The sequence below is a fragment of the Leptonychotes weddellii genome, chromosome 1 (assembly GCF_054177405.1).
Source record: "Leptonychotes weddellii isolate Sample4059 chromosome 1, ASM5417740v2, whole genome shotgun sequence".
Lineage (NCBI taxonomy): Eukaryota > Metazoa > Chordata > Mammalia > Carnivora > Phocidae > Leptonychotes > Leptonychotes weddellii.
The window spans coordinates 12,829,420-12,843,094 of record NC_138369.1 but is presented as its reverse complement, the minus strand read 5'-3'; the positions used below and the strand labels follow the sequence as shown (position 1 = coordinate 12,843,094).

Below are 13,675 nucleotides of genomic sequence, written 5' to 3'. Positions count from 1 at the left end.
TGGTGGAATGTACTGGGCATAGCATTCCTGTATCTTCTTCAAACGCATTTAAAATTCTTTTTTTAATTCTTAAGTTTTGAGAGTCCTTTATATATTCGGGATAGAAGTTATTTATCACATACGTGTTTTACAAATACCTTTTTCCCAGCCAAAAACCTCTTTTCACTTTCTTTCAAAGAGCAAAAATTGTTCTTCAGAATGCAGAAGGTTTTAGTTTTGATGAAGTCCATTCCATTTTTTTCCCTTATGGATCAACTTTTTTTCTTTTCTTTTGGTTTCCTAATCTATCTTTGCTTAACCCAAAGACACAAAGATCTTCTCCTGTTTTCTTCTAAAAATTATATAGTTTAGGTCTATGATCCATTTTTAGTTAAATTTTTGTATATACTACAAGCTATGCATAGGGATTCATTTTTTTGCATATGGTTGTCCAGTTGTTCCAACACCATTGGTTGAAAATCTGTTCTTTTCTCATAGAATTGCCTTTGCACCTTTGTCAAAAATCAGTTGGGTCTGTGTCTGGAATTTCTGTCCTATTCCATTTATCCATGTGCCTTTCCTCTCATCAATACCACACTGTTGAGATCACCATGGTTTTCTAATGAGTCTTTAAATCAGGTAGAGCAGGTCATCTAATTTTGTTCTTTATCAAAGTGTTGGCTATTCTAGGCTTTTTTGCTTATCCATATAAACTTTAGAATTAACTTGTCAATTTCTATAAGAAATCCTGGTGAAATTTTGATTGGGATCACATTGAGTCTCTAGATCAAGTTGGGGAGAATTGACATGTTAACAAAATTGAGTCTTCCAATCCATGAACATGGTATAGCTCTCCATTTAAGTCTTCTTTGATTTTTCTCCTGATGCTCATTGTCCCTTCCTTCCTTGTCCTTCCTTCCTTCCCTCTGTCAGCCTCAGAAGGCAGGTTCAGAAGCGTGGCTGGGCATATGGAAAGAAACCAGTCCTTGGTCCTGTTTTTCAGCCTGTGTCTCCAGCCCTCCATTATGCAGACCTCAGACAAGAGGAAGGATATTCCATCTAAAGCACGGCCTGTACCAGTAGCCCTGTGGCGGGGCCAGCTGGAAACTTGTAGCTCGCATGAACTGTTCTTGGTAAACCGTCCAGGAATCTCCCCTGCCCTGACTGGCAGGTGTTACAGCGAAGACAGAGGGTGGCACTGTGCCAGAGTACTGAGGTCACTTGTTTTGATTTCTGACATCTCCTGTCCCCTTGTCTGCCTGCATTTCTTTCTGTCTTTCCTTCTCTCTGCCTTTCTTTCACCTCAGGCCTACCATCACATTTTTTGTGACATAGGCAAGAGAGTACTTGCAGGTGGGTGACCGGCACAGGAGTGTCCACACAGCCTCCTTCCTCCTGAGTGGCCTGCAAAGTCAGACACCAGGCCCCTGGTCAGAAGCACAGTGGTTGCTGCCACCTTGAGCAGAGGGAGGTTCTTTCCCATCCCCCAGTGGATGGAGGTGAAAATGCAGGTCAGACAGAATCTTGCGTTCAAAAAGGCATGAATGTCGTATCTGTGTCTTAGGGAGCAAGACTCAGCAGCACAGAAGTGTGTTTACTCTTTTTTTAGGTTCCTGCCTGATAAGGATTTGACGGGGTTTTTTTTCTTCTTATAAATAAGAGGCCTCAGAGAATATGTAAGAACTTGAAATCTCTTTAAGGCCCAACTGAGGAACCACCAAGAGAAATCTTGTAGGTTGTGTGTGCAGTTTTACCTGTAGTCCCCGCTGCTTTCTGGAATGTCCTGGCAGCCATTTCTCTCGCACCCAGACAGAACAGCTGTAGGTCGAGTGGGCCCTGAGGGTGTGTCTTGGTGGCCCATCCCGCCCAGCGGCAGCCCGTCACTTCCCGGAGCGCCCTCCCTATCCTGCGCATCACTGTGTGTGTCTCTTCTCTCCCCATCTGCCTCCGTGGCCCGGGTGTAGACGCCGACTGCAGGCCGCCAGACGATGCCGTGTTTGACATCATCACAGATGAGGAGCTGTGCCAGATCCAGGAGTCCGGCTCCTCCTTGCCTGAAACACCCACTGAAACTGACTCCCTCGACCCGAACTTGCCCGAACAGTGAGTAGACCTTGCCTTCATTTCCTGCGTGCTCCCCCGAGTGCTGGGCCCTTGTGCCCTCTGAGTAAAGGACCAGGAAAGTGAGACTTTGGAAGCAGGATCGCCCGACTGTGTTTCAGGCAAAGTGCCTCAGAACAGTGCTCGGGACCGTTCCGGAGACTGGAAGGCCAAGGTCAGGGTGGTGGCAGGGTGGGCTTCTCTTGGTGCCTCTCTCCTCGGCTCACAGAGGGCCGCCCGCTCTCTGCCTCTTCACACCCTCGCCCGGCTTTGTGTGCGTGCCCTGGCGTCTCTGTGTCCTGACAGTCCTTTCGTCCTTACCCTCCGCTGGCCCGCTCATCTGTTTTCCAACAAGGTTTGTGAGGAATGAAATGACCACACAAAGTGCCACCACATTGGAACGTCGAGTCGACTTTGTTCCCCGGGGACCTGTAGGGACAGGCCACGCCCCTCCCCCCCCACCCCGCCCCCCACAGCAGCCTTGCTCAGCGTCTCTCAGCCCCTGGTGTTCGGGCCTAAATGCAGTTTCTATAGCAAAGCACCCGCTGTTCAAAAGCCAAGAAAGAATTTACCCACTTTCCCTCCAGTTGGGCAGTTCCGTGATACTCCTGCCAACACCCACATTGAGATCTCTGTCCCTCTCTTCCTGCCCAGAATTCAGGAGGGCTGGGATTAATCAGCGGGGTATCTGCTGTGTGGGAGGAGATATATTTAATCCTCATGAAGCTCTCAGGGCAGGAGAGTTTAGGCTTAAGTGTATCCCCCCACTCTCCCCTGTTCTCTGACGAGAGGGTGACTGAACTCCCATGTTGTGGCCTCACGGAGAGCGCCAGCACGATCACCCAGCCCGTCAGGCCCTGTGCACTGTTGCTTCCTCAGCTTTGGACCTTGCCTTTTCCTTCCTGGAACCCCCTGCCTCCCCTTCTGAAGCGCCCCCTGACCGCACAGCCTGCAGTGTTCTCCCGAGGGCCTGCTCTGTTCCAGCAGCACCGAGCCAGTCTGCCACCATCACCTGGCCACCGTACTCCCTGCTGGGTGGGTAGGTGGTGAGGGAAGCAGGGCTGGAGCCTCAGTGACCCCCTGCAGCTCTCTCTCTCCCTCACCCCTCACCTTCCCCTGTCCCAGTAAGAACAAAAACAGAAGGCACTCTGACCGCTGACAAATACCTGTGTTTTGGTCCTGGGAAATCAGGAAGTGTTCCAGGGAAAGGAAACTGCCAGCATGCTGGCCTGCGGCCTCCAGGGTGGATCCGGGCCTGGCGGATGGGAGCCCGCAGTCCCTGCACTCCGTCTGTTGGGGGAGGAGCCCGCCGTCACAGTCAGCTAAGGGCCTGCGCCCTCACACACCATCTTTGCGTGTTAGAGAAGACCCAGGTGTCTCTAGTAGCTTTCTCGTACGTTCTTTTTCTTCCTGAGTTTAAGACCAATCCGAAACACCAGGACTCAGAAAACGTGAGCTGTCTGGAGCCCTGGATTTGTGTAAGGCTCCCTGACAGGAAACTTTGAGAAAGAAATGAGCAAGTCCAAAGTAAGAAGTGAGCCAGAAGGGATTAAGCGCCATGTGTGTCCAGATCCCTGAAGGAAAGAAGGCTGCTTGGCAGCAGTGTTGAAAGCAACTCTGTCAGGCCCCTTCCCTGTGCCGGTCACTTCTACATGTGGCCTTGCTCAGTCCCTGTCCAACCCTTCCAGGCATAGGAGCTAAAGCTGCGGAAGCCTCCAAGGGCCAGAGAAGCCGCTCCCGGTCACGTGGCTCTAAGTGTCAGCGCTAGGCTTTGAGCCCAGAGCCCCTCCCTCCATCCACAGGCTGCAGGCTCGTTCTGAAGAGTTCAGCTCTCTTCTCTGGGTCCCATCTCCCCATTTGCACATCAGAAGCCTGCCCACCCTCCCCTGCCCTGTGTCCACTCCTCCCCACATGGACACATTCTTAGGCTAATGAAGTTGTCTGCCTCGCCCCTCCTGGTACAGGGAGCGGACAGGAAGAGGTCCCCACACCCTTGAGCAACCGCCCACCGGCCCACCCGACGTGGTTCAGAGCTAGGATGGTGGCAAGAAACAGAAGCACAGCCCCTTCACCTGGGGAGAAAAGATGGCATTCTTCAGAGCCCTCCAGACATCCCTTTTCGCACCTGCTCCCCACACTCATCCAGGCCCACCCTGAGCCTTCTCCATGGACCAAGTGTCCGTCTGTGCTCAGGACTGAGGTGGCAGGCAGAGACAGAAAGAAAGCTCTTGTCAGCCAGTAGCAGGGCTGGGCCTTGGGTCCCTTGGCCTCTGCTCAGCTTCCACCCAGGCCTGGCCTCCCCTTCTGGTTACCAGACAAACAGACCGTATGATGTCAAGCGCTGAGCCCAGGGCCTGGCGCCTGGGAAGCCTTCCATGGAGGCGCATTGTGTCTGTGATGCTCCGCATGCATTGTGGTGTCAGGGGCTGAGCTGTGCCCTGTACCTTGTCTCTAGTACCCCAGTCCTTCTCCAAGGAAGACCGGTCAGATGCCCAGTGATACTGAGCCAAACTCATAGAGACTGTCCCTGCGCCTCCGAGCCCCTTTGCCAGTAATTGCTTCATGACTGGCCCTTCGTGGTCACAGTGCTTTGTGGGAGCTATGGTGGGTTTGTCACCAGCCAGGAGATGTGATGCCTGCATCTCAGAAACAACACGAGAACAGGATATGGTAAGGATGGTTAAGGTTAGAAAGCCGCCTTGTGCTTGGGGTAACCCACCATCTCCCCCTTGATGACTCCAGAGCTGGCGGGTACCTTGAGTCCATCAGCTGCAGGAACCCTCCATTGGCCAGCAGAGAGAGAGGCTGCTCCCTGGAGGCCTAGCCCTTCGCTCTGCTGTGTGAGCTTCGGCAGGTATTCATCTCTTTGAACTAGTTTCCTCACCTGAAAAACGGGGATGATAGTGCTAGGCCTCCCACCGAACGGTGTTGGGAGTTACCCCAGACCATGGAGGCCCAGGCCCCCGGAACGGGCGCTGCCTGGAGGGGCCCTTGGTGGAGAAGGTCAGAGTGAGCACCCCCTCCACTCCTGGGCCCCGTGCTCCCTGCCCTTTCCCCTCCCCGCCACCCACAGGGGCAGCTTCAGCCCTTTGTTCCTACAGCACCTGTGCCTCGTCCCGAATGCCTACTGAAGTCACCTGGGCTTCTGGCTCCCAGGCAGCCCCTGGAATAGGGGTCCCCCTGTGCTCACCACGTCTCAGACAGTGTGGCCGTCCAGGGCCTCAAACCGCTCCCCCCCACCTGTACCCCGTCATGTGCTGGTGTGTATGAGCAGAGTCAGGGGGAGGAGCCCAGGAGGGTTGAGGCTGGGAACTTGCCCTTTATGGGGCTGTTATGTGGACAGAACAAAATCAAGACGTAACAGCGCACTGTAACCTCCGTGCGCTGCGCCCACCTCTGTTGGCAGCGATGCTGTATACGCAGGGGAGGGCTTGGGAAAATATCTACTCTCGGGTGTAGCAGATAAGGGCCCAGAGATGCAGGGGCGATGAGTGACTGAGGATACAGAGAAGATAAAGGAGGAGTCCATGGCTGTGCCGTCCGGGGCTTTCCTAAGCTGTAGAAGGAGGGGCACAGCATTTCTGCAGGGAGCCTGGAGAGAAGGCGTGTAACACAGGCCCGGGCCGGGACATGGCCTGATGGGTGCCCAGTCTTGTTTGGCTCAGCCTGGTAGCCACCTGGTTAGGGGGAAGCCAGCGATCCCCGCAGCTGCCCCTCTGTTGCCGTGGCCAGGCAGCCCCCAGCTTGGCCCTCCTAGTGCACTGTCCAGGCCTCAGGAGCAGTCCTGGAGGGAGGGTGTGGTGTGCTGTGGATGCTGAACCGGCCTTGGGGAGGCTGAGTGGCTTGCCCAAGGATGCACAGAGTTGGAGCAGCCACTGAGCCGGCGTCTGAGTGACCTCAGAGCCCTGCTGTGCCTGTCACACCACACCACTTCCCTCGTGGGAATGTGTAGTGGTACCGCAGGGCCCCTGGCTCCCTGCCTCCTCACATCCTCCTTTCCAGGTAGGGCCTCTGTCTCGTTCTGTGGAAGCCAGGGGCTGGTGGCCCCGCTATCAGAAGTGCTGACCCTCAAGGTGAACTCACAAAGGAGGGTGACAGAAACTCCCACTTTGAGGCCAGTTTTTTTTTTTCCTGTTTTTTTGTGTGTGTGTTTTTGTTTGTTTTGTATTTGAAGCCTATTTATTTATTTATTTATTTATTTATTTTAATTTATTTTTTTTAATTTCAGCAGGGCCACACTACTTCTATTTTTTTTTTTTTTTAAGATTTTATTTATTTATTTGAGAGAGAGAGAATGAGAGACAGAGAGCATGAGAGGGAGGAGGGTCAGAGGGAGAAGCAGACTCCCTGCCGAGCAGGGAGCCCGATGCGGGACTTGATCCCAGGACTCCAGGATCATGACCTGAGCCGAAGGCAGTCGCTTAACCAACTGAGCCACCCAGGCGCCCTGAAGCCAATTTAAAGACGATGAAAGTCAGCCTTGTCACCACAGAAAGGGCAGATTTTGTTGAGCGAGGAAGCTCTGGGTCCACGTGGCCTGGCTACCCTGGAAGCAGCTGCTCTCGTGGGTGCATTTAGGCACGAGCGGGAGACAGTAGGGAGGCTCATGTGGGCCTGCGCAGCTGGACCAGAGTGTAGGGGACGTGCCACACAGCCCTGGAGGCACGAAGCACACGCTCCGCGCCTTGCCAGCTCACAAAGGACGACCCGCGGCCTCTGTGTGTCGCTGGTTCTCGTGCTGCTGTTGCCATCCTTGCAGCCCTCCCCCCCCCGCCCAATGCACACTGTGCTGAGTGTATTTTGTACACGTCATCTCAAGCCCTCCCCTCGCCAGCCCCCAGAGGCGGTCCTGTTATGGCCCACGTTTCACCAAAACAAAAGCGGTTAAAGAGATTACCGACTGGTCTAGCCAACGAGTGAGAGCCAAGCCAGGATTCCACTCCGGTCAGTCCGGACCCCAGAGCCACACTGCTAAGCCGGATCTGGCCCACCGCCCTGTGCGCTCCCTTTCACTGCTGGCGATCAGTTCTCTCCGTTTTGGTGAGTGGTTTTGTAAAGCATGAGCCAAAAAGGCAACTTTACCTACTGAGCAGATTGCTAGGATCTAATAAACATACTCAAGTGCCTGACATTTAGAATTGCCTCATCCTGTGACCATATTGAGGAGGTTATACAAATGTACTTCACAGTTTAGTCAGGAGGTTGAAAGCCACAGTGAAGGAGTGATCACTGGTATATTCCATTTCCTTGACAGAGCAGTGCCCTGAAAGGTTGCAATTTTAACTTGCTTCCTATGCTCCGAGCCTGTAAGTAATCACTTTTCCGTATATTCCAGGCATACCACAGTAAAGTAGAAGGTGCGTGGGACGCCTGGGTGGCTCAGTTGGTTAAGCGACTGCCTTCGGCTCAGGGCATGATCCTGGAGTCCCGGGACCAAGTCCCGCATCGGGCTCCGGGCTCAGCGGGGAGTCTGCTTCTCCCACTGACCCTCCCCCCTCTCATGCTGTCTCTGTCTCATTCTTTCTCTCTCAAATAAATAAAATCTTTAAAAAAAATAATGAAGTAGAATGTGCCAAAGGATAAACATAGTTTAGAGACTTTAAAAAGGTTTTATTTCTTCGTCATGAAAATCATATGCTGTTTGATACAGGCGTGATTGTATTCTATATACACTGATACATGATTTATATGTGCGTGCGTGTATCAGGCATTGGACAATTTAGTTTTTAAATGAGCAAACCCACCAAAGAATACATTTCAGAAATGCCGCTTAGATTCACGATTGTCTGAAACGCTGCTTTGCACATTTTCCTAACATTCTGTGGACCCCTGGAATCCTCAGCTGACTAATTTGTTTGGGCCCATTCATGTTCCCTGGTGTTCCTCCTTCCAGGATTAATCAGAGAGAACATAAGCATCTCTCTATATAAAGGCCCAGCCCCCAGGTGAGGCAGAGCCTGTTCTCATTTCTGTCAGGTGCCTGGTGATTGAGGTCCCAGCCATGTGGCCCAGGACTCGCTTTCATGGCTGTTCTAATCTCCCTGCTTCCCAGTGACCAGAGGAGTCTTCTGAACTGGGGAGCCTGGAGTATCACCTGCCCTCAGCAGCTGTGTGGCCAGGCTCCCCTCTTCAGCGTTTAGTCCCAGTCCTCAGGAAGGAGAACCTAAGGTCTTAAGGGTCACACATCATTCCCTGGGAGCTAGCGTTCTTGGGGCTAGAGGAAGGAAAGCCCTTCCGGTTCTTAGAGCTTCCCCCCCACACACACTGAGCTTTAGGCCTGGGGGTTCAAGAGGAGAGCAGAATGTGTTCATGCCCGAGAAGCAGCGTCCCACAACAGCCACAGGGTTGGGTGACTTCTCCATGAGAAAGCGCAAGCCATAAACAAAGCCTCCCTCATTGCATCCAGAGCACACAGCCGTACTCCTGCAAGCTCCTGAGCAGCTCTCCAAGCCCAGGCAAGGCCTACAGCTGGAACATGCTGGTGGCCTCCACGTTGTGACAGGCAGAACAGGTCTTGGAAGCATCCTCGGAACACTTCCATTGAGTCGAGACCCCCAGGTAAGGGAGGCAGCCAATGTCCTTCATAAGTTTCCAGAAGTTCCTCCGAAACTTCAAGCCAACAAAGGCATAGAGCACAGGATTAAGGCAGGCCCGCAGGTAGGCAATGGCCTCTGTAACAATGAAGGCATAGTGGAAACTGGTCATGGTGGCGTACTCCCAGCTCGTGCTGCGGATGAGCTTCACAAGGTTGAAGGGCGTCTGGGTCAGCAGGAACACAGCCACCACCAGGAAGATGATCTTCAGAGACTTGTGCTTCTGGAAGCCTCGGGCGTGAAGCAGGGTCTTGATGATGACTGAGTAGCACACCATCATGGCGAGCAGTGGCAGGAAGAACCCCAGTGTCATCTGGGTAGCGAGAACTACAGTGGAAATCTCCTCATTGTGATAACCACAGACAAGCTTGTCGAGATAATGGACGTTGCCGTAGATGATCTGTGGCAGGGAAACCAGCAGGGAGATCACCCAGATGAGCAAGCAGATGGCCTTGCCCCAGGCCATCCGCCTGGCCTGCTGGTTGTAGGCCTTGGTGGCCCGAACCACTGCAATGAAGCGGTCCATGGTGATGCAGGTGAGAATGAGCATGGACGTGTAGAAGTTCAGAGTGTAGATGCCCAGCAGGGTTTTACACACGACCTTGCCAAAGACCCACTCGTGGATGCTTGCGTAGGCCCAGAAGGGCAGAGTGCAGACAAACACCAGGTCAGCCAAGGGCAGATTCATCAGGAACACATCTGTCAGGCTCTTCAGCTTCTGGTAGGAGATGTATACGACCAGCACCAGCGAGTTACCCAGCAGGCCACAGATGAACACCACCAGGTACATGGAGGGCAGAAAGAACTTGCGGAACTCTAGGAAGCGTTTATGCCCCTGGCTGCCGTCACTGGAAGTGTTGAAGAACCCGGGGTCGACATAGTCATTCTCCTCCATGGCGCACATTCTCGTGAACGTCTGGGAGGCAAACACAGGAATTATAGTCGGGGCCGAGGGGGACACCTCCTGTTCTACAGTCCTGTTGCCCCACTTTTAGGGGGCAGATAGTTATCTCCTGAACCCACCTACGTTCTGCTCAGTGACCACGCAGTCCAGTGTGATGGAGACAGACAGTGCTGAGGGGTGATTGCTCAGACAGGACGAGGGGCCCTTAATTAGCCCTAAAATCCTTTTTTTTTTTTTTAAAGATTTTCTTATTTATGAGAGAGAGCACATGCACAAGCAGGGGGGAGGGGCAGAGGGAGAGGGAGAAGCAGGCTCCCTGCTGAGCAGGGGGCCCGATGTGGGGCTCGATCCCAGGACCCTGAGATCATCACCTGAATCGAAGGCAGACGCTTAACCAACCGAGCCACCCAGGTGCCCCAGTTAGTCCTGAAATCCCAAGGCTCTCACCCACCTGGGAGACAACACGTAACTGACCCCACGCACAGTCCAGAAAATCCTGTGCCGACTGGTCTTGAAAGCAAAGGTCCCCATGTGGTAAAGTGGGGGTGGTGCCTTTCTGGAAGTATAGAACTGCTTTGTAGTGGGCAGGCCTGCCTTCGTCTGCCCATCCTGTGCCTCATTTTCTATTAAATTAGACCCCTGCTCTTTGTGGAAGCTAAGGCGAGTATCCCCCATTGAGGAGACTTCTGGAGACCAGAAGGGGTTTGGGGGATGACCAGGACTTCTCTGCCTGGGTAGACAGTCTATCCTGTCTTTCCTTGCCCTCCACTGCCTAGATCTGGATGCGAGAGAAACCAGGCACAGAAAGCACCAGGCTGGCCAGCACCGTGGCGGAGCCGGCCGCGGCCAGGGAATCGGGCAGCTCTCCTCAGAGCCCGGCCCAGCCTGCCCCTTCGTGCCTGGCACGCCCCGTTCCACCACCAGAGCCTGGTTTCTGGAAGACTTCCTCATCTTCGGGAATCTTTTAAAAGGAACACTTCCCCAGAAGGGAGCATTACTTTAGCTTGTGTGACTGGCAGCTTAGGCCCAAGGGGTCTCCTTTTTAAAAATGGAAGATGTGGCCAAAATGGGACACCAGATGGGTGGGCTACTGCAGCGGGGCCAGGGGCCAGCCTTGCAGCGAGGCTTGTAGCAACAACCAAAGAGCTGCCTTTCCTGCCTGGGGCTCCCAGCCTTTCAAGGCCGTCCCTTCCCTCTGCCCCGTGACCGTGCCAAGGAGCACAGACAGGACATGAGGGTGAGGTACTGTGGCGTGGGAGCAGGGGCGGCTTTGGCGGGGTGCCCGTCCACTGACCTGCGGAGAACTGAGCACACAGTGGCTTATTTCTGGTGACCCAGGACCATATCCTGCTAATACCTTAAGAAGTCTCAAGAAAAACAGGCATTTGGTTTAGCAAAGTCAGAATGTCAACTGGCCATTCAGGGATCTGTCCACGGAGAGATCATGTGTCCTTTCTAATCTACTCAAAGACTTCTTGTCCTGTCTGGAGATGGTATCAGTCCTGGCGCTGCCCCCTCGGTCCTCGTGGGGACAGGGCACACTTTCTCTCCAAGGAAGGACCTCCACATCTGGGATGAGACTACTCAGTGAAAGGTCCCTGCTCTTAGACCACAAAATGTGAGGTGTGGAAGGGTGATAGGCCAGCCGCAGTCCTCAGGCCCCACCAGCGGGCTGCTGGGTTAAGTCAGAGGAGGGTGTGTATGTGGTACTGCTTCATGCGGACACAAAAACATTTGCTTCATCACTTAGACTATGAAACAAGTGGCTTTGCTTTCCTTGAGAGTACTACCAAGTCTCCATTATTAACCGCCTGACTCTTGCCTGTTTATAAGAAATCCTGTTACAGCTGCTGCAGACACTACACTGGGCCCGTACGGATTCATTTGTAATCAGGTATGTCATGCTAACAGATTGGGGCCGCACAGTTCTGTGCAGATAGAGTACTGAAAATTAGTTTCCCTCTGGGGCGCCTGCCTGGGTGGCGCAGTCGGCTAAGTATCTGGCTCTTGGTTTTGGCTCAGGTTGCGATCTCAGGGTTGTGAGTTTGAGCCCCATATCAGGCTCCCTGCTCAGTGTGGAGTCTGCTTGGGATTCTCTCTCCCTCTCCCTCTGCCCTTCCTCCCTGCTCGTGTTGTCACTGTCACTATCTCTAAAATAAGTGGATAAGTATTTAAAAAAAAAAATTAGTTTCCCTTCTAGAAATGTTAAAATCACTCCTGTCTTTATCTTTTATAGCCAAAGTCCTATGTTGATTGATTGCAGTTTTTTAAAAAAGTAATGTATTCAACTTTGGAAGCAGTGTAAATGTCTGATCATAAGTAGAGTAGCAAACTGCAATTCAGATATAAAATAGAACATAACTCAAATGTTTAGGAAGTGCTTTAAATGATTCTGGAGAATGTACTACCTCGAAACGACCCCCAGCAGTGGAAGCACAAAGTAAATGTGCACAATTAGCTTTGACTGTTACTGTCACAATGAGTACATGACCAAAAGGATGTAAAATTGATCATGATTCTTAACTTTCTTTGATCATAAACCCTTTTGAGAGTCTCCTAAAGCCACAGACATTTTCCTCAGAAGTAACGTGCATACCTGCCTGCGTTTCTGAGGGCTTGTGAGCCCTTTGAGTCCCTCTGCCACGTATTCTGTGGACCCTTGTTTAAGAATCCACGATGATGGCACACCTGGGTGGCTCAGACTCTTGGTTTCGGCTCAGGTCATGATCTCAGAGTCCTGAGATCACGCCCCACGTGGGGCTCTGCTGGGTGTGGGGAGCTTATGATTCTCTCTCTCCCTCTCTCTCTGCCCGTACCCCCCCAAATTAAAAAAAAAAAAAAAGAATCCATGATGAGCTATGTGATTTTGATATATATATATATACTTACATATTTTAAAGTAGGTTCCACGTCCAACGTGGGACTTGAACTCACGACCCTGAGATCAAGAGTCGAATGTTCTACCAACTGAGCCAGCCAGCCACCCCAATTTTGACTATATTTTTTAAAACATAAAAAAAAACCCGCCCAGGGTGCCTGGGTGGCTCAGTTGGTTAAGCGACTGCCTTCGGCTCAGGTCATGATCCTGGAGTCCCGGGATCGAGACCCACATTGGGCTCCCTGCTCAGCGGGGAGTCTGCTTCTCCCTCTGCCCTCTTCCCTCTCGTGCTCTCTGTCTCTCATTCTCTCTCTCTCAAATAAATAAATAAAATCTTTAAAAAAAAAAAAAAAAAAAACCTGCCCAGAATTTATCAACAGTTTGCCTCTAGCTGTGGAATTCAAGATGGCTTATTTCCCTTCTCCCTTTATGTTTTTCTACCTTTTCCGAAGTTTTTGCATTGGTATATTGACCTACATGGGGAGAAGAAACAAGACAACTATCTGAGAGCCTGTGTTCTAAATTATAATGCAAAAGAAACAAAAACCAAGAATGAGAGATTATTCAGCGGACAGATGTGGCCAGTGGCTAGACTCTCCCGTCTCCCTGGGACGGCACCTACCAATACCATCAGCTTACGAGCTCTTGCTCTGTGCCCAGAACCGTGTTAAGTCACTTCACAGTTCTCGGGTCGTGGGGCAGAGGCAGAATTCGAACCGAGAGCGGCCGAGCTCTAAAGCCTGGACATTTTACCCCACACTGCACCGCAGGCAGGGATCAGAGGACCCCAGCAGCCTGAGGTTAGTACTTGCCTTTGAACTCTATAAACAAGAAGATAAATGACTCACCAGCAGAGAGGCTCTCAGTTTGTCCCAGAAATGAGCTTGTTCGAAGCAGCAAGGTCTGCCTCTGTCTCTGTGTGATGTGGCCCGTGTTTCCGTTGACTGTCTTCTGAGCGCCCTTGGTTGGTGATCATAAGAGACCCAGCTCTACCCACCCCTGCCTTGTACATCAGAATCCACATGACCAGCCTGCACCCGTGTAATCTGGGGGTGAGAGGAAGCGGTGGCTCTCATCTCCTGCACTCCCTGCTGGCTGGCCATGGACATAATCACCGGCCAGGACCTCAGAGGGTTTTTATTTGTAAACAAAGGGGAGCAAGAAGTAGGTCTGGCTCAGGCAGCCCACTGAAGACTACAGCATTTGTACCATTTCCTTCGC

The 13,675-nt window shown here is 52.2% G+C and overlaps 2 protein-coding genes across 5 annotated transcripts in view; one reads left to right on the top strand and one right to left on the bottom strand.

Annotated features, from left to right (window-relative positions):
• Positions 1 to 13,675, top strand: part of FYCO1 (FYVE and coiled-coil domain autophagy adaptor 1) — a 74,571-nt gene that overhangs the window by 37,293 nt on the left and 23,603 nt on the right. For all 4 annotated transcript variants that reach the window (XR_014144437.1, XM_081816554.1, XM_081816556.1 and 1 more), the window contains exon 14: positions 1,944 to 2,082. Coding sequence is in view for 3 of the 4 variants with exons in the window: in XM_081816554.1 (XP_081672680.1) it covers positions 1,944 to 2,082 (139 nt within the window). In the remaining variant the exon portion in view is untranslated. The remainder of the gene's footprint in view (positions 1 to 1,943; positions 2,083 to 13,675) is intronic.
• Positions 7,659 to 13,436, bottom strand: CXCR6 (C-X-C motif chemokine receptor 6). The gene is made up of 2 exons (XM_006751610.3): positions 13,303 to 13,436; positions 7,659 to 9,588 (listed from the first exon to the last, which is right to left on the bottom strand). The coding sequence occupies exon 2, from the start codon at positions 9,574 to 9,576 to the stop codon at positions 8,542 to 8,544; it is 1,035 nt and encodes a 344-aa protein (XP_006751673.2). The 5' UTR covers positions 9,577 to 9,588; positions 13,303 to 13,436; the 3' UTR covers positions 7,659 to 8,541.

What these genes read in the sequence shown, in the direction of transcription:
- CXCR6 (XM_006751610.3), bottom strand. Translation starts at nt 9,576, where the DNA reads ATGTGCGCCATGGAGGAGAATGACTATGTCGACCCCGGGTTCTTCAAC.